This window comes from Oryzias melastigma, linkage group LG8, assembly GCF_002922805.2.
Source record: "Oryzias melastigma strain HK-1 linkage group LG8, ASM292280v2, whole genome shotgun sequence".
NCBI classification, from domain to species: Eukaryota; Metazoa; Chordata; class Actinopteri; order Beloniformes; family Adrianichthyidae; genus Oryzias; species Oryzias melastigma.
Window position 1 is genome coordinate 482,854 of NC_050519.1, and position 20,327 is coordinate 503,180.

Consider the following 20,327-nt stretch of genomic DNA (forward strand, 5'->3'; position numbering starts at 1 on the left):
TTTTACTACAATGTTTTCCAAAATTTAGGTCAACATCAGCGCTCTTTTATATTTCTAAAACCAAATTTTCAGTCCTTTAACAAATGTAACATTTTGCAAATAACTTTTACATTTTCCCTTCAGCAGTTAAAGTAAATTTTGCACCATTTTCAGCAATTTCCACATCTTCAGCATCTTCAGCATCTTCAGCATTCACACAAGCATTATCGCAGGTAATGCAACTTTTCTAGTTCTTTTCTTACACTGTCAAAAGTGAAACATTGGATCAATTAAAAAAGATCTGCAATTTGTTGCATTTAAATGTTTTAGTTTTCATCAAATTGATTGTTTTATTAAAAAATAATTTCTTTTTTAAGGGAGTCCTGGTCAAGAGGCAAAAATTACACACAGCCAAGACATAAAATATGCTAAAAATATATAAATATGATGAAATAAAACAGAATAAAACAAAGTAATTAATTAAAAACAGTTACAGGTTAGTGTTTTTGTGTAATAAATGAAAGAGCTTTTGATATGTATGTATGTTGATGCTGTTTTTAGTCTAAATCTAAAAAACTGAGCCGTTTTAGGACATAGTTTCTGCAGAGCGGTAGTAGTGCTCTAGAAATTCCCCTCTGAATTGTGGGCGGGACCAAGATACTCCGCCCCCTTTCCCTTACTGCCAGATGCCCCCCCAGCGTATTTTCTACATCACAGATACTTTTTCAAACGGCGTTTTTTCATCTGCTCCTGATTCACAATACAGGACTTTCATTTTCCTTCCATTTGTCCTCCATCATCAGAAAAATGCTTCACTAACGCGTCAAAAACACCACTTTCATCAGAGTCTCTACGGATTATATGACTTTTTTTAATCCCATAATTATTGAAAAACACAAACGTTAAAGTTCCTTCAGTTTGAGTGAAAGTTCCAAGGATTCAACATCTCAGCAAACCTCCATTATTCAGCTGGTGACCACATATTTCTGGGGTTTGTGCACATAAAACTGTTTATGAAAAGTGCCCCATCAACAGTCTCACGCTGCTTACACACATGCTTCAGAGGGGATTTTTTAATGATACCATAAATCATTAAAGCTTCAGTCAAGCAGATCCAAAGCAGCACTTTTACTTCACCGCTCCACGTCCTCAGCTGTTCGCGCCTTATACTTCCGTTTCTCTGCTTTTACCTTTCAAAAAGGAAACGATCTCAGATCTTAAACATGTTATTTAGGGAGAAAAAAAACACAAAATAGTCGTTTTCCAGGAAACTCACAAGTCTGAACAGGTTGACGTATTTCTGTTTTTGTTGCAGTTTGTCATCTCAGTTCTCAAACCATACCATGAGACCACCACCACTGTGCTTTCAAGGTGGGTGACGATGAGGCTTTTATTTTGGAAACTTCAAGTTTATTGGGATGGAAAAATGTTCTTTTGATAAACAACAATTGGTTCCTCTGAAGTTTGTTTTCTTTTTTCACCGTCATGAGCTCCAACAAACGAAAACATCTGATAGTTTCTGGTCACTCTGTCTCTTCCAAAGCAGACTCAACTGGTTAACTATTTAAAAAGGGGATTCAAACATGATTTTTTACCTTTTGTGGCTCAAGAAGGGAACTTTTCATTTTAATTTTCAGGAAACTGAAGGTTTTTAAAAGGATTGCCGCTGAAACATGGTTTCATTTCACTAAAGTCCTGGGATCTAGCAGGCAAAACATCTAATTGCTTAAGATATAAAAAGATCATCCCAGAAAGAACAGACAAAGGGCAGCGTCGCGTCTCTGGATTGTGAAGATTACCCTGTTCCAGAAATTAATAAGAAAGTTTAAAAGTGACAAAAGAAGAAGAAGAAAAAAAACAGACGTAAAGTTTTTCTTAAGCATCGTTCTTTGAAATTCTGCATCATTTCCAGTTTTAAATTTCCATCCAGTGGAGAGAGAAGGCTGCAGTTACTCCCATCACCACTAGAGGTCAGTCACCAGAAAAAAGATGAAGTTTGTCTTTGGTTTTGATCAAGCTGGAATGTTTCTCTGTTCCAGTTTCCCTCCTAACCTGGATAAGAAAAGCCTCTGCACCGGGGGGGTCGAGGGGGGGTCAGAGCCAGAGTGGAAGTGACAGAAGCTGTTTGAATGTGATATGTAAACTGCAAGGTCTCCTGGGAAGAAGAGCTCTGTGAGCGTGAGAGGAGGGGGGTGGGGGGGTATCACCGGAGAGGTTCACACCCCCACCCCACCCCCCACCCCCCCGCTGCTCTGAGGCTGCAGCATGGCTGCAGGTCCCCCTCTGTGATCCATTTCCCACCATTTAGGAGACGGGGGCGGGATTTATTCATCCTAATTCCTCATCTCAGCATCATCACCATCATCATCATCATCATGATAATCGCCTTTATTATTCTCATTATCATAATCACAATCTCCACCGGAATGGCCGTCATTTATTTGCGTTTTATGGCCCATTCGGAGACGCTGACATACATTGTTAGCGGTGACAGTTGTTTGATTCAAGGTCCTCCGCAGGTGCACCCCCCCGCCCCCCCCCGGAGCCGATTTGTGTGACAGGGCGGGTCTTCGCCGGGCGCCGAGGTTAATAGCCTGAGCGGCCATGTTGGCCCCCCCCGGGGGTGACACGCTGCAGACAGATGCCGGGACACGCCGCCCCACGGGTCGATCCGTCTCATCGGTCGCACGCGGCACACGTGGTGCGTCTGCAGATTAACTTTCCCTCCGACGGTCGTCGGGGGCAACGCTGAGTTGCTGACTCCGAGCACCCCCGACTGCATACTACTAACTCAATAACTCGGAGTGTCACTGAGATCCGGGACGCCTGCCTGAGCTGGCTGCTCCCGAGGCTCCAACCTGCCTGCTTGGCTGTGTGGCGGCGGCGGCGGCGGCGTAACGCTGGAAAATAATTACCTCTGTATTACCATAGGAGGCCACCTTCAGTGGCACTTTACTGTCCCGACAGCTGCTGTCACAGGGAGGAGGAGGAGGTGCGATGCAAAACACAGCATCACCGCTGCAGCTCAGAGTGAGGGAGCTGTCAGCTGCTGCGGCGGCGGCGGCGGCTTCCCGTTCGCTCATTCCTTTAAAAGACTCCCTCGCTGTTATTTGCAAATCGCCTGCAAAGTGCTCGGCTCAGCACTTTCTCCCCCCTCCTCGCAGAGTGGCATTACAAGAGCATAATTGAAACTATCTGATTGGAATGCTGCCAAGCAGGTAGATTACATCCGATTAAAACGGGGGGGGGGGGCTCTGAAGAATTATAATGCCTGAGCCTTAATTCATTACTTTCCTCTTCCGGTCTGTTTGTTTGCTCTTTTTCAAAGATGCTGCAAACGTAATGTCTCCATCAGCGCTGGGAAAAACACTGAGGGAACACTAAGTACCTCCTGAGTCGGCACATATCATTCAGACGGAGGGGGGGGGGTCAATCACGCTAGTTTTTGACTCTAGATCACGTGTGTCAAAGTCAAGGCCCGGGGGCCGGATCCGGCCCTCCGGATCATTTTATTGAAAGTTATTTAAGGTTTAAGTTGATTTGTTCTGGAATAATATTCATGCCTTTTTAATAATCATAATTATGTTAAAAATGTAGGGTTTTAAAGTCTTAAAAATTGACATTCTGATAGTTTTTTGGACTATTTTTTATTTACTAAGATTTTTTAGGGTATTTTGGAGTTTAGCTAATAGTTACATGCTAGCTGTTTTGGATAACCTGAGTTTTTTCTATTTAGGCTAATTTGGCATTTAGCTAATATTTCAGCGGGCTATCAGCTTCAGTGTTCTAGCTATCAATTTCAGCATCTTCAGCGGCCAAATTCAGCTTACATCATTCACACTACCATTATCACATGATATGCTTTATATCTAGTTCTTAATTATGTTGAAATGTTACGGTTTTAAAGTTTTAAAATGTAGTTTTAGAGTGTCAAATAAATGTTTCTCCTGTTCGACCCGCGACCTAAGGTGAATCTATACTTCAAAAGTCTCTAGAGTGGTGAAGATAGACCACAATGCATTGTGTTTCAATGACTAGTCTTTTGTACACGTATGTTTTTATGAATCATCAGCCGGTTCATGAATAAAATCATCCTAAAATGTTCATATTTCTTAGGTTTCACTTTGGAGAGTTTCATGTTCGACCCCTTTTCAGACCTCAGAACACATCTCTGGTTGTTTCCTGTTACTCTGATCTCACCGTGGATTCTCATTGGCTAAAACCCCTTAAAGCCTGAACTTATTACCAGCTATGAAAAAAGATATTCTGCTTTTGCTTTTAACTAAATGCTACATTTAAGTAGTTTTAAAGCTAATTTGGTTTGTAGTATATTTGAGACAACAGACATTAAGGGGTTAAAAAGTAAATTAAAAAAAAAGTAGTGAGCATGAGTCTGAAATGCGTTCAGATCCAGGACGCCAGATAGTTCCAAACTCTTCAGTCTTTTGGAGGTTTTTTATAGAGTAGTGTAAATATTCAGACTCCAGGAACTCTATTCCTCCGTACAGTGAAGGTGTTTGTTGCAACTGAACTCTGGTACGGTTCACTTCAGTGTGAACGCAGACGGACCGTCCTCAGACTAAGGACACGAGGAGACGCTGTGAGTCACTGTGAGGACTACACTGTCAAAAGTCAAACGTAAGTTCTGTAATTTAAGTTTAAAAAGATCAGTTTTCATCAGATTCAAAATTTGAGTTGATGCTTAACTCAAATTAAACATTTAATTGGCTTTTGTTAATTGATCCAATGTTTCAGTTTTTACAGTGTAGAAGGAATTTCAGCTGACTGGGTTTATGTCATGATTCTCCACGAAGCAGATCGATCCCTCAAAGCCACTCGGGCTCCAAAATTAAATCAAAGTCACTGACGCCAAGTCACTTCCCCAACACGCCACTAGGGGGTTCAGATGATCAAGTCAGTCTCCATCTAGTTCAATGGAAACTGTCCGACTTTATAAAGTGCTTCACCATTTCTTACCCCGTTTGTTTCATATCCACAAAGATTTTGGTGTAACACATTTATGAGTTTATTTATTAATAATCAAGATCAAAATTGTGCAAAAGTGGAGGCGTGGCCTATTGTTGACGGGTGACTGTAAATCCTCAGATGTGGATTTTGGAGTTTTCTCATCTATCTAGTCATTTTCTGATAGATTGACATCAAATCTCTCCAACGTGTAAAGAGCAAAACCATTGACTGTATAGGAAACCTGGACTGAGTGAGTAGACCCCCCCCCAAACACCAAACAAATGAAGTCAATTTATTCACCATCTTCTCGTGATACAGACGCCACATCGGAGCCAGACGTCAGTGAGCAGCGATTGGTCTGAGTGTTTCTATGGCAACCTCTCTACCCAATCAGGAGTGGGCTTTTTGGAAGGCCACACCCCTTTCACTGAGGTAGGAAATCTGTCAAATCGGCGTTTTGATTTTGGGGACCAGCAGGCTCCGCCTACTTTTATTAAGGCATCCGATTGGTCAGTTTATTAACGTGCAGAAAAGATGAAAAAAGAGGATTATCAGGAAGATCTTTCTAAAAAGGTGCCAGACCGAGAACGGTTCTCCTGACCAACAGAATGACTGGATTTATTTCTCTATTTACTGGTGCTTCCTGTTTGGAACAGCAGGGGGGAGGGGCCACTCAGTCCAGTTCTCAGATACAGTCACTGACTTCAACTCAGCATCAAGTCATGTGACCACGGCGCTCATCCATCTTACTTAAAGAAGTTCTGAGAAAGTTACAGAAAAAGTTTTTGACCAAAAAATGATCAAATCTGATCAAAGATCCTTTACAAACACTAAAACCAATCGGATCTCCTCGTGGTTACAGTAACCGACCTCCTCCCAGGGAGGTGCTGCAACAGAGGAGCCACCAGCACGGGTGTTTGGATGCGCCGTCCACGTCTTTGCGCTCGTGCACGTGCGTGTTATCGGCGTCCCCCAGAATAGCCTTTGGATAGTCTGACACGGCTGTGAAGAATCTGGGAATGAGTGCTGCCCTAATGCCACCGCCTTCATTTGTTATCTGAAAAGAGAATGATTACTCATGAAATTCACCCGAACCTCGGACCATTTGAACTGAGCCAGATAACGAGCCGCGCTGCGTCTGCGGCGCAGCCCGCCGCCACCCGCCGCCACCCTCGTCTCTGAGGATTTGGAGGAATCGGCGCCGCCTCTCTTCCTCGAGTCGCCGGCTTTCAAGTCGGCGTGTTTGAACGCCGCACAGAACCAGGTCCAGCGCCACCTTCCCGGTACAGACCGGAGAGGGCGGCGGCGAGGGGCGCCTCATTAAAGCGTGCACACTCTCTGCTCTCTGCAGGGAATTGACACGCGTTTCACCGGATTCTCACTCACTTGACTCTTTTTAAGTCTTTAAGTCAAGAAGATGTGCGGCGCAAAGCGCCGTGGCGGCGCGGAGGAGCTGAGCGCAGCAGAGTCGGACGGGGGGGGGTGCTGATCTGCTCCTTCAATCTGTGTTCCTGCAGGGCGCCCTAATCAAAGGCGCGGGGGCCGTCTGTGGCACCCACAGCAAGCAGGCTGGCGCCGTCATTAAAGCTGCGGCGGGCGACACAGCAGCGGCGGCCCCCGAGGATTCGACCCTCTGTTTACACCCCACTAATCTCATCCCTCTGCCCCCCCGAGTGGAGATGGCTGTACGAGTGGGGAGGGGGGGCAGAGCGGCAGAGACGAGCTCTCATCTCTGCACAGCCGCCATCTCTGGGCTTTCTCTCGCAGCGGGGGGGCAGATGAAATGAAATCAAATGCAGAGGGAGGGGGGAGGGGGGTCTCCCGCCAAGTCGCCCTCTTCTCCTGAAACTCCTGCCATTACTGTAAGTGCAGGATATGAGGGGAGGAGAGCGGCGTGTGGATCTTCAAATCAAACAGGGCTACATTACAAGGAGATGATAATGCGCCGCCATCGCCGCCATCGCCGCCGCCGCCGCTACTGCTGCATAAGCACTTTCCAGCTGCCAAATATTCATGGCTGCGCGGTAATTGTGAGGTCAGGAAAATGGGGGTATTAGCCGTCTTCTTTATGAGTGACCCAGATCCCTCTCCGGAGAGCGGCGGCCTCGCCGTGACCCCCCAGCAGGTCCTTTTCATTATCCTCCCGCGTTTCTTCCTGCTTCAGATTCCAGGTCAGGCTCAGACATGTAGAACGCATCATTTCCTTCACTTACACGGCAGCGCCGGAGGCTCGCTCGCCGCCTCCCGCTCCCGCGGCGGTTGGCGTGCTCCTGCTCTCCGGCCGGATGGGTGGAGGGCGTGTCCACCTTTAAGAGCGCCTGAATCATTCATGGCGGCGTCGAATCGAATCTCCTTCACGCCGGTAAATAAAACAGGCCGGATCCCCAAACGGATCCGCTTAGCTCTTACAGCTGAGCTCACCTTCATCTTCCAGGGCCTCAGATCAACGGTTGCCCGCGGCAACTAACCCTGATGTTATGGCGGAAAGTCTCATTTAGCTGTCCGAGTGGGCAGAGGAAGTGATGCGTCTGTTGACTCTCTTCTCAGGGCGGGAAACGCTCCAGAAATGGAAAGAATCCGTCAGAGAAACATCAGCGAGAGGAAATGAAATCCTGACAGAACCGAGAAAAGCAGCGAGAAGTGGACCAGAACCGCCGCTCCTGCACAGCCGAGCAGCTTCAAAAAAATCCTCCAGCAGATGGATTAGAGTCCTGTTGGATTCGAAGAGGAATCCATGTGGTCCTAGTTTAGGAACGTGGACTTAATGAGCTAGAAGAACAAATGTTTCCAACAGAACATCATCATCGACGTTCTCTGAAGTCGACAAAAACCAGAACTTCTGCTGAGTTCTTCTGTTATTTAAGTCATCAGATCTGATTCTAGTCTGTCCAGATCTTTAATGAAAACTCATTTCTACACACACAGAGATATATATATATATAAATGTTTGAGGGTTGTTCATTAAGTTTAAATAATTAGAAAGAAAACATTCTGATATAGTCACTTTTTTTGCTTTATTCAGATTAAAATATGAAACGTTTTTATTTTTGTGATTTATTACAGAGTATTTTAGGCACAATAATATATAAATTGAAATATGAAAACAAAGTAAAATTTTAAGAGAAGAAAGTCGTACTTTTTCAGAAATAAAGTTGTAATTTAAAGTTTGATTTCGTTTTTTTGAATCATTTAAGAATAATAACATCTTCTTTATAAAATTGTGACTTTTACAATTTATTTTCATTAAATTGTTTCTGGAAACTTTTGGACTTTTTTTCATAATTTTACGCCATTATTCTTTCTGATAACTTTACGACTTTCTCGTAAAAATTTAAACTTATTTCTCATAAATCTACAACCTTATTGGTTTTCTTATAAATTTATGACTTTATTCTCATAAAAATGTAACTTTTTTCATATTTTTACAACCTTCTCGTAAAGTTTAACTTGTTCATCATGAATTTACGACCTTTTTTTTTCTCTTAAGTTTACAACTTACATTTAATTAAATTTCAACTTTTTTCATAGTTTTATGTCTTTATTCTTGTAACGTTTGAGTTCTTGTCATTAAATTTACAACTTTGTACTCGTAACATTTGGACTTTCTTAAAATAATTCCACAAGTTTATTGTTGTTAAAAAATGCTGACTTTGTTCTCAAAAATTTACAACTTTATTCTTTTAAAATTGTGACTTTTTTAATCATTTTAAAACTTTATTCTTGTAAAGTAGGACTTTTTCGTCATAAATATAAGTCGTAACAATTTAGACTTTTTTTTAATACATTTCTGACTTTATTCCTGTAAAATTGTAACCTTTTAATAATTTTGCAGCTTATATCTTGTAAAGTTTAACCTTTACTTTATACAAAACTAACTTCTGTTTTTTTTCTAATAAAATTTCACTTTTTTGTATTTCCTCAACTTTATTCTTATAGAAGTTTGGACTTCTTTCATTATTTTAGGAGATCATTTTTGTAAAGTTTGAGCTTCTTGTCATAAGATTTTTGATTTTCTTCTCATAAATTTTGACTTTTTTTAAAATAACTTCACAACTTTATTCTAAAATATTAGTTTTTTTCTTGATTGGTAGCCCAAACACTCCATAGTGGTAATGAATACGTTTTTAAAAAGAGATTTAAAAACATGTAAACAAACTTTAGTTTTTGAAACATTGATATATAAAATAAACCGTTAACACTTTATAGGCATTTATTTGAACTTCTACTTGATGATCAGGAATTAGCAGGAATCTTGGAGTGACGCAGGATTTTTCCATAAACTACTTTAGTACTAAAGTACTTTTTAAATCAAACTTTGTAATCTACCGTCTTGATCCACAACTTTTCAGGTTCATTACCTGCGTATTAAAAGTGTTATTACTGCGAAGCTGACTGCAGGTTTCCGCAGCTTCATTCACATGCTGATGATTTCACATCTTCGATTTCTCGACTTTCCATTTCAGACGAGCTTGTTCTGCTAAAACCGGCCGGTCCGGGCCCACAGGGCAGGCGGATGAAAAGCTGGCTGTGAGTGTCAGATCATGAAGCGGCGAGCGGCTCCTGGACATCAAAGTTGCTCATGAAAGGGCAGCTCTCCTCTTAAGAGAGCGTGGAGCGTCTGAGGTGATTCTCTGTGTTTGTTTGGCAGCGCAGCTTGAAACAAACTCAATTACCAACAAAAAGCAGGACGAGAAGCGAAGGTGTCAAACTCCTGTTTACATAATGGAGCCGCAGTACGGCAGCAGGTAAAGACAATTAAAAATGCACATTCCAGTAATACAGATGGGGCCACATGTGCATGTTAAATTATGCATAAAATAATTTTCTAAAGTCTCTGGAAACAATCTGTTTACACACCTTGTTTAAAATCATGTACAAACAACTTATATTATGATTTATGTGAAGTTTAATTACAGGGAATAATACGACTGAATACTGATTCTTAACCCCAGAATGGGGGGGGGGGGGTCGCTCACAGCAGTAATTTAGATTCTGCTACGACTAACCGATCAGTACCAGAACTTCCTGTTCTGGAGCGGGTTAAGACGTTTATCAGCATGCGTACATTTGCTGGCAGACATGAGGGAAGGGGGCGGGGCTTCAGAGGGGACATGCAGCAGGACCACCGTCTTTGTCGTAAATCAAAGTATAGAAAGTAGTAAGAATATATTTTACTTGCTGACAGCGAGGTGAGGACAGTGTTTGCAGGTGGTGAAGGACACTGACCGGTGCGGTCGTGCTGGCGGGGATGGCGGGCGTGCTGTTGTCGGTGCCGGCCGGCTCGCTGTGCGTCTGTGTGGGCGTGTACAGCGTCATGGCGTGCTCCGGGACCCGGCTCTGCCCGGTGTAGTCCTGCGCTGGGAGCGGGTGCGGCGCCGCGAACTCTGCGGGGATCCCGTTCTGTGGGGGGGGCGGGTACTGGGCTGGGGTGTACGGCTGGGCCATCGCTTCTGGAGGGTTGGTGGCCTCTTGGTTACCCTGGAAGACAAAGAAAGGGGGAGGAGTCAGAGCCGAGACACATGACCAGCCACAGAAAGAGCAAAAACAGTCGATAAAATTGATTTTGGACCAAAAATAAAACTAAAAGTTTGAATGTAGTTGCAGAAGTAAACAAATCTGCTCCCTAGTGGTTAAACTGTGAAGTGCGCTGGCTTCACTTCTGCCGCAGGAAGTGAAAGTTTTGAAGCGGACTCCCCTGCTGAGGCGGTGGGGAAGGGGGGCGGCCCGTCCTGCTCAGCAGCTCCGTCAGGAGGAAGCAGCCGTCATCGGAGTCCTCAGCCCGCATTAGAGCGGCCCTTGATCAGCGCTAATGAACACAGTTTATGTTGTAGAGCACGCCGCGCAGGCGGAGGGGGCAGGAGTCAGGGGGAATCGCGGCGAAGCACAAGAGGAAAGATCAATTAATTGATAAAATTTTGATTAAGGTCTTTGATTTCAGTGACAGGTCTGTTAAAGCCGGGGCCGCTCCCTCCCCCGGCTCTCAAACTTCACGCTCCAGTTTTCCTTCGGAGCTGAAATGGCAGAAGTTTTTCAGCCTCGCGAGTCAGAAAAGGGACAGTTTTTGGTATTTAGAGTCTGGTACGCTTCTCCTCTGGGGCAGGGGTCCCCAACGTGTCCTTGTGAGGACCACATAACTGTGTTCGTCTCTGATGGGGGGCTGGGTCGGTTTGTAGATTAACAGAAACAGTGTAACAATCAGGGTGTGTCTAAACATTTGTGGTTTTCCAAAAACCCACACTTAGTCAAATTTAAATAATTAATTCTGTAATCTTCAAAGAAAAAATCTTGCAAAAACGTTTTAAAAACTAGAAAAGTTGCACTAGCTGTGATAATGCAAGTGTGAATACTTTTACTGCAATTTACTTTAACTGCTAAAGGAGTTTGCTGAAAATGCAAAAGTTATTCTAAAAATGGTACATTTGCTAAAAGACTGGAAATGTTGTTAAAGAACTATGAAAGAGAGCTGAAGTTGACCTACATTTCTGAAAAGTTTATAGTAAAATTGCTTAAATATTCCTAATTCATACCAATTTTCCAAAAATATTGAGTGTGTCGCCTAAATATGAGCTAAACTCCAAATTAGCCCAAAAACTTTAGTAAATGCCAAATGTGTCACCTTCAGCAGTGTTTGCCCCTCCTCTTTTGCCCTCACCTGGTCGTCACAGCTGCATTACGTTTGTCATTAGTATTTAAGGTATTTAAGTTTTGGTCTTTTGGTCTTTCAGTGTCCCAGAGTCTTGTGTTGTCTCCTGTGTTATTTGTGTTCTCTTTGGAGTACTACTTTGGTTATTAAACATTTTTGTTAATTCCCTATCTGGATTTGAGTCCTTCCTGCTCCTGGGTTCCTTTTTACCTGACGCCGTAACAAAATTAGCCCCAAAAACTCGTTGCTTAAATACTAGCTAAATTCTAGAATAGCCTAAAAATCCTCAGTAAACTAAATTAGTGCAAAACGTTAGCATGTCACTAAAATATAAGCTAAACTCTAAATCAGCCTAAAAAAACTCAGTAGACAACAAATTAGCTAAAACCGTTAGCATGTTGCTAAAATAGAAACTAAACTCTAGATTAGCCTAACAAATCCAATAAATAACAAATTAGCAAAAAACGTTAGCATATCGCTGAAATGTTAGCTAAACTCCAAATTAGCATAAAAATACATCAGTAGATGCCAAATTAGGCAAAAAACATTAGCACACTGCTTAAATACAAGCTAAACTCCGAATAGCCTAAAATTGCTCGGTGCGCTAAATTAGCCAAAAACGTTAGCCTGTTGCTAAAATAGAAGCTAGACTCTAAATTAGCCTAAACAAGACCTCAGCAGATGCCAAATTAGCCAAAGAAGCCGCCACATTGCTTAAATATGAGCTAAAGTCCAAATTAGCATTAAAAAACTTCAGTAGATGTCAACTTAGCTAAAACAGCTAGCTTGTTGCTTAAATACTAGCTAAACTCCAAAAAGCCTAAAATCCTCAGTAAACTAAATTAGTCAAAAACGTTAGCCTGTTGCTAAAATAGAAGCTAAACTCTAAATACCCTAAAAAAACCTCAGTAGATAATGAAATAACTAAAAATGTTAGCCTGTGGCTAAAATAATAGCTAAATTTCAATTTAGCATAAAAAAAAAACACGAAATGTGGAGGTGGGCCGGATCCGGCCCGCGGGCCGTAGTTTGAGCCCCCTGGTTCTATGGCTGCTGCCGGTGCAGCCGGTCGGTGCGGTTCCCTCCCTGAACCGGGTCTTATGAGCGCCGCCGGAGCGGATATCCATCCCAGCATTAAAACGCCAAAGAGAAAAGGTGAGACAATAAGACCGCAATCCAATAACACCCCCCTCAAAAACAGGGCTCAATCAAATTTAAAGATACAGATAACGCGAGCTGCACGCATAACTCCTGCGATAAGCGAGGAGAAGGAAGAGGCGCGCGAGTAGGAGTTTATGAGAGGAGAAAAACAATAACAGTAAACGGATCGAGGAGCTTCTGTCTCTTCCTTTACAAGCTGCAGGGATGTGAGATAGTAGATAAATGCGTTTTACTCCTTTTTCCCTCTGCTGCGGCGGCCTCCTCCTGCAGAGCTCCACAGATCTGGACCGAGCGGCTTTAATGAGCGGCGCTGCGCTGGAAATGTGCTGGAAATAATTCTGCTGTGACGTGTTGGCAAACAAAGCTCCACTGAGCGCCGCCAATTAACCAAATGCTCCATTATCTAAATGAAAGGAGAGAGGAGCTGACCGGCCTCCTGCTGGAGGACCGGACCCTCATCCAATCCCCACCTCCATCCCTCATTATGCCGCATCTCCTCCTCCTCCCTTCTTATGCAGAAAGTTTTTTAATCTCTCCCCCTGTGCTCCACTTTCCGGTGCCTCCAGTCATGGCGTTATATAACACTCGGATTGCCGGCTATCCTTATTCAAGGCAGCTCTTGATGTCGGCAATTTGAAACTTCTAAGCGCCGTTTTGAAAGGAGAATGCGGTTTGTTCCTTAAAGAAGAAGGAGGCAGCACCTCCTGTTTGGGCCGGATGCCGGGCCTCCTTTAAAGCGTCAACACGTCAACGGTCCGGAGCAGGAAGGAAACGGCGAGCTGCTGTGTGCACATCAAACACTCCCCGCGCCGCTAATCAGATCAAAGCTTCACCTCTTTGGACCGACACCTGTCCGGGAACTGGGACGCCGGCGCCAAACGCTGCTGGAAAAAGCACACAGCTCTGGTGTTTTTCAATGAGAGCGCCGCGGTAGCGCCACAGGCGGCGTGATGCACGAGGCTGCAGCAGCTCGCAGGGTCAGCGCTCCGCTGCAGACGTTCTTCTCGTTACGTCTGCAGATTCTGATCAAAAACATTGATCAGGATGGATCCAAAAACACAAAGCTGAAGACCCAGCAGAACCCGGATGCTGGAGGAACTTCAGGAACTGCAGGAATGAGGGATGATTCTGTGTTCAGGAGCTGCTAATCTGGACTAGAGAGCTCTAAACTCAGACTTTACTGAAGCAAAGAAACCAGAAGAAGGGAAGATAAGAGAGATCTTCTAGAGACATCTTCCTCTAGATCAGGAGTCCCCGTACTACGGCCCGCGGGCCGGATCCGGCCCACAAATTATAAGTACATTAGCAACAAGCCTCTAAATCTATTCATGAGATGTTTTCAGCTTTTATAGTCATTTCTGGAGTTTAGCTAATATTTTATCAACATGATGATATTTTTGGCTGATTTGTTATCTACTGAGGTTTTTTAGGCTAATTTAGAGTTTAGCTTGTATTTTAGAAACAGGCTAGCTTGTGTAATTTGCTTATGCTAAGGTTTCTTGGGGCTATTTGGAGTTTAGCTTAAATTTAAGCAATACACTAAATATTTCTGCAATATTGGCATGTATTAGGGATTTTTAAGCAATTTTTTAAAGCAAATTTAGGTCAACTCCATTTGAGCTAAATTTTCATCGTTCTTTAACGAAATTTCCAGTCTTTTAGTAAATAACTTTTGACTTTTCATCAAATCCCTTCAGCAGTTAAAGTAAATTGTGTCACTATTTTCAGGAAAACGTTTCAGTAAAAAGCATTCACACTAGCATTATCGCAGGTAATGCAACTCTTCTAGTTTTAAGACGTTTTTGTAGTATTTTCTCGGTTAAGATGACATAAATGAATAATTCATAAGTTGTCTATTTTAGGTTTTTCTAGAAAACCATAAATGTTGACGGTTACAGACAACCTGACTGTTACACTTTTTCTGTTTAACCTAAAAACTGACCCCGCCCCCATCAGAGAAGAAAACATGTGGTCCTCACAAGAAACCGTTGGGGACGTCTGCTGGATTAAAACAGTCATACTCTGACTTCTCTGCTTGTTTGAGGAAACTCTTCTGGACGGAAAATGAGACCAGAACCTCCAATCAGAACTTTGGTTCTCCGGTGTTCCTGGGAGCGAGTCCTCCTCGGGATCGGACTCATTACGGGAAGCGCGGGTGTCGGGCGTGTGCGCCGGCGCCTGACTCTAACGGGATCAGCGCCCGGAGCTTCGGATCTGAAGTGCTCTTTCAGTCTTTCAAAGGGCATCCAGGCGAAAGCGGCGGCGGCGAGGGGGGGTGGGGGCTCGTTAGTGAAACACAGAGGAACGCTGACTCTCGTGTGATCTTCATCTTCCTCTGATGTTAGTGACAAACCGGTTATTCTACTGGAAACGGACCGCGAGGAGAAGAACTCCCCAACCAAGCAAGGCAGGCAGGCACACCTGACATGGAGGGGGGGGAGTTGGTGTATCTGCAACCTGCTTTGGAATGGAGCAGATAGAGACGGCTGCCGCTGTGCCCACGAGCAAGGCGGGGCAAAAAGGTGCTGCCGACCACTAATTGTGCTGCAGTGAATCCGGAGGGAAACCCCTCCAATGGGAGGGGCCAGATCAATCCGGCTGATGGGTAGGGGGCGGGGTTTATAGTCCGGACGCTTCCCGGCAGGAGCTTTTCTATCCGCACACTTCCTGCATTCAGCATCAGACTAAGATCCTCAGACAAATTCCTGAACTAAAGAAATGAAAGTTTGAAAACAGCTTTTTTAAGCCGTTTAACCAAAATTTTATCGACAAACATCAATTCCCTTTTCTCAAAAAAGGGAATTGATGTTTCTAAACATCAGTGTGATGCTGATGACTGGATCGGTTCTGAAGCCTTCCTGGCTGGTGGGGCTGGAGGCCCTCAGCGGGAGTCGGGGGGGGGCTGCCGTGTGATGACAGGCCTGGAAGTGGCGTGCGCAGCGCCTGATCCCAGCAGGCCGGCCGCTCCTCTTCACAGCATCCTCATTTGCTTTTAATGACGGTGGCCGAGTTGTGACAAATCCCGCAGCGCCGCCGCGGCACGGCTTGTTGTGAGAATGCAGTTGACGCAACTCAAACGAAACACGGAGAGGGGTTTCCAGGCATGCACATGAAAGCGCCGCGCCCGGCGCTGCCTGCGTAATTGTCGCCCGGCTCGCGGCCCGGGCCGGTTTCCACAGGCCGGCAGCTGGCGCTCATTTGTGTCTCAAAGCTGTCTGGCTGGGCCCGTTTTAATTGGGGGGGAACTGTGCGGGCCGCCGCCGTGCGCTCGCGCCCTGCAGAGGCTGCGGCACGTGCTCATTACAGCCGTGGAGAGAGCGTAAGGTGAGTGGAAACGCTCAGAAGAGGTAAACAACAACAAGAAAACAAAACAGTCACGTGATCAGCTTCTGCAGAGGACCCCCCCATCCCCCAGTCAACCAATTACAGTAGGGAAAGAGAAGCAGCCCAATCCAATGCAGATCCCCCCCCCTGAGCTGAGGGTTTATGACTTCAGATGGGGGGGTATTGTTTCCTCCCCCGCCGGCTCGCGCCTTTTCTGGTTTTCCATCTGATTTGTGGGAGAAAAATCAATTTGTGAGCCGAGCGTGTTTTCGGTCCGAGTCCGTTTGGATTCAGCGTCTTTCTGGGGGGGTTTAATGGCCTCCACGTGTCACATGTGTTTCATCCCCTCTAACCTCATTTCTCCTCCTTATTGGGAGCACTTATTTGCTCCGCGGCCTCGGATGGAGGTATTAGAAGGAGAGTTCATTTTCCTCGATCCCTTGCTGATTTCTTCATTACGCCGCCGCGTGCGCGCCGCAGCCCGGCGCGGGGATGGGACCGCTCCGAGCCGTGCGACTGCGCGCCTTACTGCACCTCAGAGACGCCGCGGCGCCTCTTAATAAACACAGCAGACAGAGGATCACTTTGAACTGCTGTGACATGTAATGAACCTGTCTGTCTGTCTGGGCGCGAGCTGCGGCGGCGCGAGCTGCGGCGGCGCGCGCAAACGCAGAGGAATAAATAAAGGAAGGAGCGCCGGATGCGGCCGGAAGCCCCGTGAAGAAGCCATCAGTTCCACATGGTTAGAGTCTGAGTCTCTGCCAGCGCCAGAAGAGAGGATAATTGTGGCGCTTTTGTTGCATCACAGATATTTACATCTGGGACTAATGACTTCACAGATGATGATGTCAGATCTGGAGCTCTGACCTCCACCAGATCCTCCATCTGCAGCTTTTCCCTCTCAAGTTGACAGAACAAAGTGATATTGACGTCTCTGGCCTCCCAAACCGAACCACGACTCTGGGATCGGTATCGATCCGGACCGGGAAGACCTGAACCGAAGAAGGCCAGCAGCTCCTGATCCCACCGGAGGATAAACACTGACAACATTTGTTTTAGGATCAGCTGATTGTCATTGTCATACACCCCCCCTGCATGAAAAGAGCCACAGCTCCTCCAGGGGGGAAATGTCATTATTTAGGCATGCAGGAATCTCAACACGACATTCCTTGACCGCTGTGACAAAGGCAAACATATGCAAATGTGGCTCATTATGACCCCGTTACAGAGCCTGACGCCTCCCCCCGGACCCCCGCGCGGGAGGGGGGTCACCGTGGTTTCCCGCCGGATCTTCTCCAGGTTTCCACACAGCGATTCTTTGAAGTGACTCCCCGCAGCAGCAGCCAAAGCTCATCTAATCAGGGGCTAATTCCAGTTATTAAGATTTGAGAGATAACTTTGATTCATCACAGTCCATCTACCCCAATCGGTTAATCACTGTCACGCTAAGCTCTTTTCTAGTCCTCCTTTTGTTTCCACTCCCTCTGGCATGCGGAGAAAGGGAAGAAGACGGATGGAGGAGATGGAAAGGAAGAAGATATTAACAATATTAATGACCCGTGATTCTCGTCTCCTTAATGAGAAGGGTTATTAACTGTGATTATCTGTGATAAAATGCTGGTAATTCTTGAAAGCTTGAGAAAACTCGTACAATCGCGAGCCTGCCGGTTGGCCGCTGTGATGTTTGAGAGGGAGAAAGGTGAGGAGGCGCCCCCTCTGCCCCTCTGCAGAGGCGGCGGCGGCGGTTCGAACTCCTCCGCCGCTCCACACAGATCCCTGATGCAGCATTTCCCACACCGGCCTTTTTTTCATTCCAATTATAGGACGTTGCATGCTGGTGGAGTCCCTGTATGATTCCCTGAACGGGGCGGGGGGTGGGGGGCTGTCTGGTGAATCATTGATGTGCAGTCTTACTGTTTCACTGCAGATCTGTCTGTGTGCCAGAGTGGGGTTAGCATCACAGATGATGCTAGTGTGAAAGCTTTTTGCTGAATGTAGTCGCCGAAGCTGAAAACTGTGATGCAATTTACTTTAATTGCTAAAAGAGTTTGATGAAAATGCAAAAGTTATTTGCAAAATGTTAAATCTGTTACAAGACTGGAAATTTCGTTTAAAAACTATGAAAGCGACATTTCTGAAAAATTTGTAGTAAAATTGTCTAAAAGTCCTCAATCCATGGAATTTATGCAAAATGTTTAGCGTGTTGCTTACAAAGGAGCTAAACTCCAAATTAGCCTAAAATTCCTCAGTAAACTAAATTAGTTAAATAAGTTAGCATGTTGCTAAAATAGAAGCTAAACTCTAAATTAGCCCCAAAAAACCCAGTAGATAACAAATTAGCCAAAAAAGCTACATGTTGCTTAAGTAAAAGCTTAACTCTTATATTGGGTGAAATTCCTCAGTAAACTAAAAGAATCTAAATGTTAACATGTTGCTAAAATATAATGTAAACTCAATAAATTTTTTAAATTACTCTGAAAGATGAAAACATATCCATGAATATATTTAAAGGTTTTTTCTGTTAATCTACTTAAAATGTTGAAATTTGAAGACTTTCTCATTCATTACCTATGCAGCATATTTTGCTCAATATTTCAAAAACTTTACAGTTTATAAATACCTTAAATATAAGCAGTAACGACCTGAACGAGCTGAACGTTTTGATGCCAAGATTGTTGAAATCTCTGAAAGTCTGATTGAGTTTTTATGTGCAGGAGAATGATGTGAATGCTTACTAAGCAATCACACAATTATGTATGAAGAGTTGGTGAGGAGGGGGGAGGAAGGAGCCACACCCCCCCCCGGGGACAGATTTAGAGAGAAAAGGTCTGGTCAGGACCACCGGCCGACCGCTGCAGACCCGCTCTGATGCTGCTGGTTCTCCATCTGGGGGGGTGACAGGATGGAATGCCCCCGCTCTCCTGTAATAATGCTAAGAGGCTGCGGCGGTGGATTTGTGCCTTCTTTGTCGGATCCTCCTCCAAAGCATCCGAGGGAGTTTAAGAAGCGCTATCACTCTCCTAAAATTACACGGCGTCACCGGAACACCTGCTGGGCCCATTTCAGATAATAATCCCATTTCTACATGCCAGCGCGGCGCTCACACCCAGAAATTGGATTGTTTGCAGTACTGACCTGTGGAGCAGGGCAGTCTGGGAAAAGCAACAGCCTCCAGCTTTATTAGATCCAATCAGTCTTTCATAAACAAAAGCGCACTTTTCAAAAAGGAGTCAGAAAAATCCTCTAAATGTGGCTGAGCAGCACTTTGTGGACACACTCCATTTGTTCTCCCCAATTAAATCTCTTTAATTGGATTGAGGGCTGGCACCTGGTTTACACTCTGTCAACCACGCAATCCACAATAATTGATGCCGCCGCGTGTGCGCGTGGGGGTGGCGACGGGGGAGGGATTTGGAGCATGTCTCACTACTCCTCAATTTCACTCGGATCAATTTATCAATGGGCCGGCCGGCTGTCGGCCGCTGACGCACAGCGGTCGGACAAACACATTCCATCAGAGCGGCTGATGGAGGTCTGAAACCGATGGCCGGATGAGGCGGAGCGTCCTGAAGATGAACCGGGTCACGGGATTACACAAACAGAAAATCTGCAGATTTTTCAGTTACTGATCCAAAGTATCGACGATGGATCGATACGGAACGAGGAAGTTGTGATCTTTGGGAAAAACTCGGATTTTCCAGTAAAATCATCTAAGAAAGAGAATAAAACTCTGATAATCAAACCGGACGGATGCAGGTTATCTATACACTCTTACTGTAGAAAGGCACCAATAAAATCCTGTACCGGAGAATGATTGGCTAAAGTCGCACTTTGATCCTCCTTTGATCTTTCAAAGCATTCCTGATGGAATTTTCATTATATTCTTAAGTTTTTTAGTTTTCCAGGACATAGTTTCTGCAGAGCGGGAGGAGTTCATCAGAAGTTCATCTCTGAGTTGTGGGTGGGACCATTGGCATGAAGTGACCCCGCCTCTCTTCCCTTCCCCCCTGCTGAGAGCTCTCTATTTACTCTCCCACTAGCTTACAGCCCCTCACACCCCAACACAACAGTAGCGGTGCAACAAAATTAGCTGGCAGTATCGATTCTATCCAGCCGAACGGTTCTGATCCAGATTCATGCTGCTACTGCTGGACCTTCTGCTCACCTGGCAGGTGTGGCAGGTGTGCTTTGATTGGCACCTGCTGGCTACTTAAGGCAGAGGAGGGGTTGGGGTGGTGCTGGTTTGTTTCAT

At 45.0% G+C, this 20,327-nt stretch overlaps 1 protein-coding gene across 2 annotated transcripts in view; it reads right to left on the bottom strand.

Moving 5' to 3' along the window:
- Positions 1-20,327, bottom strand: part of rbfox3a (RNA binding fox-1 homolog 3a) — a gene marked incomplete in the record, with an annotated part of 614,011 nt that overhangs the window by 27,235 nt on the left and 566,449 nt on the right. The window contains 1 exon segment of one of the 2 annotated variants that reach the window (XM_024272938.2): positions 10,174-10,425. In XM_024272938.2, the coding sequence (XP_024128706.1) occupies positions 10,174-10,425 (252 nt within the window). 2 annotated transcript variants of the gene reach the window in all.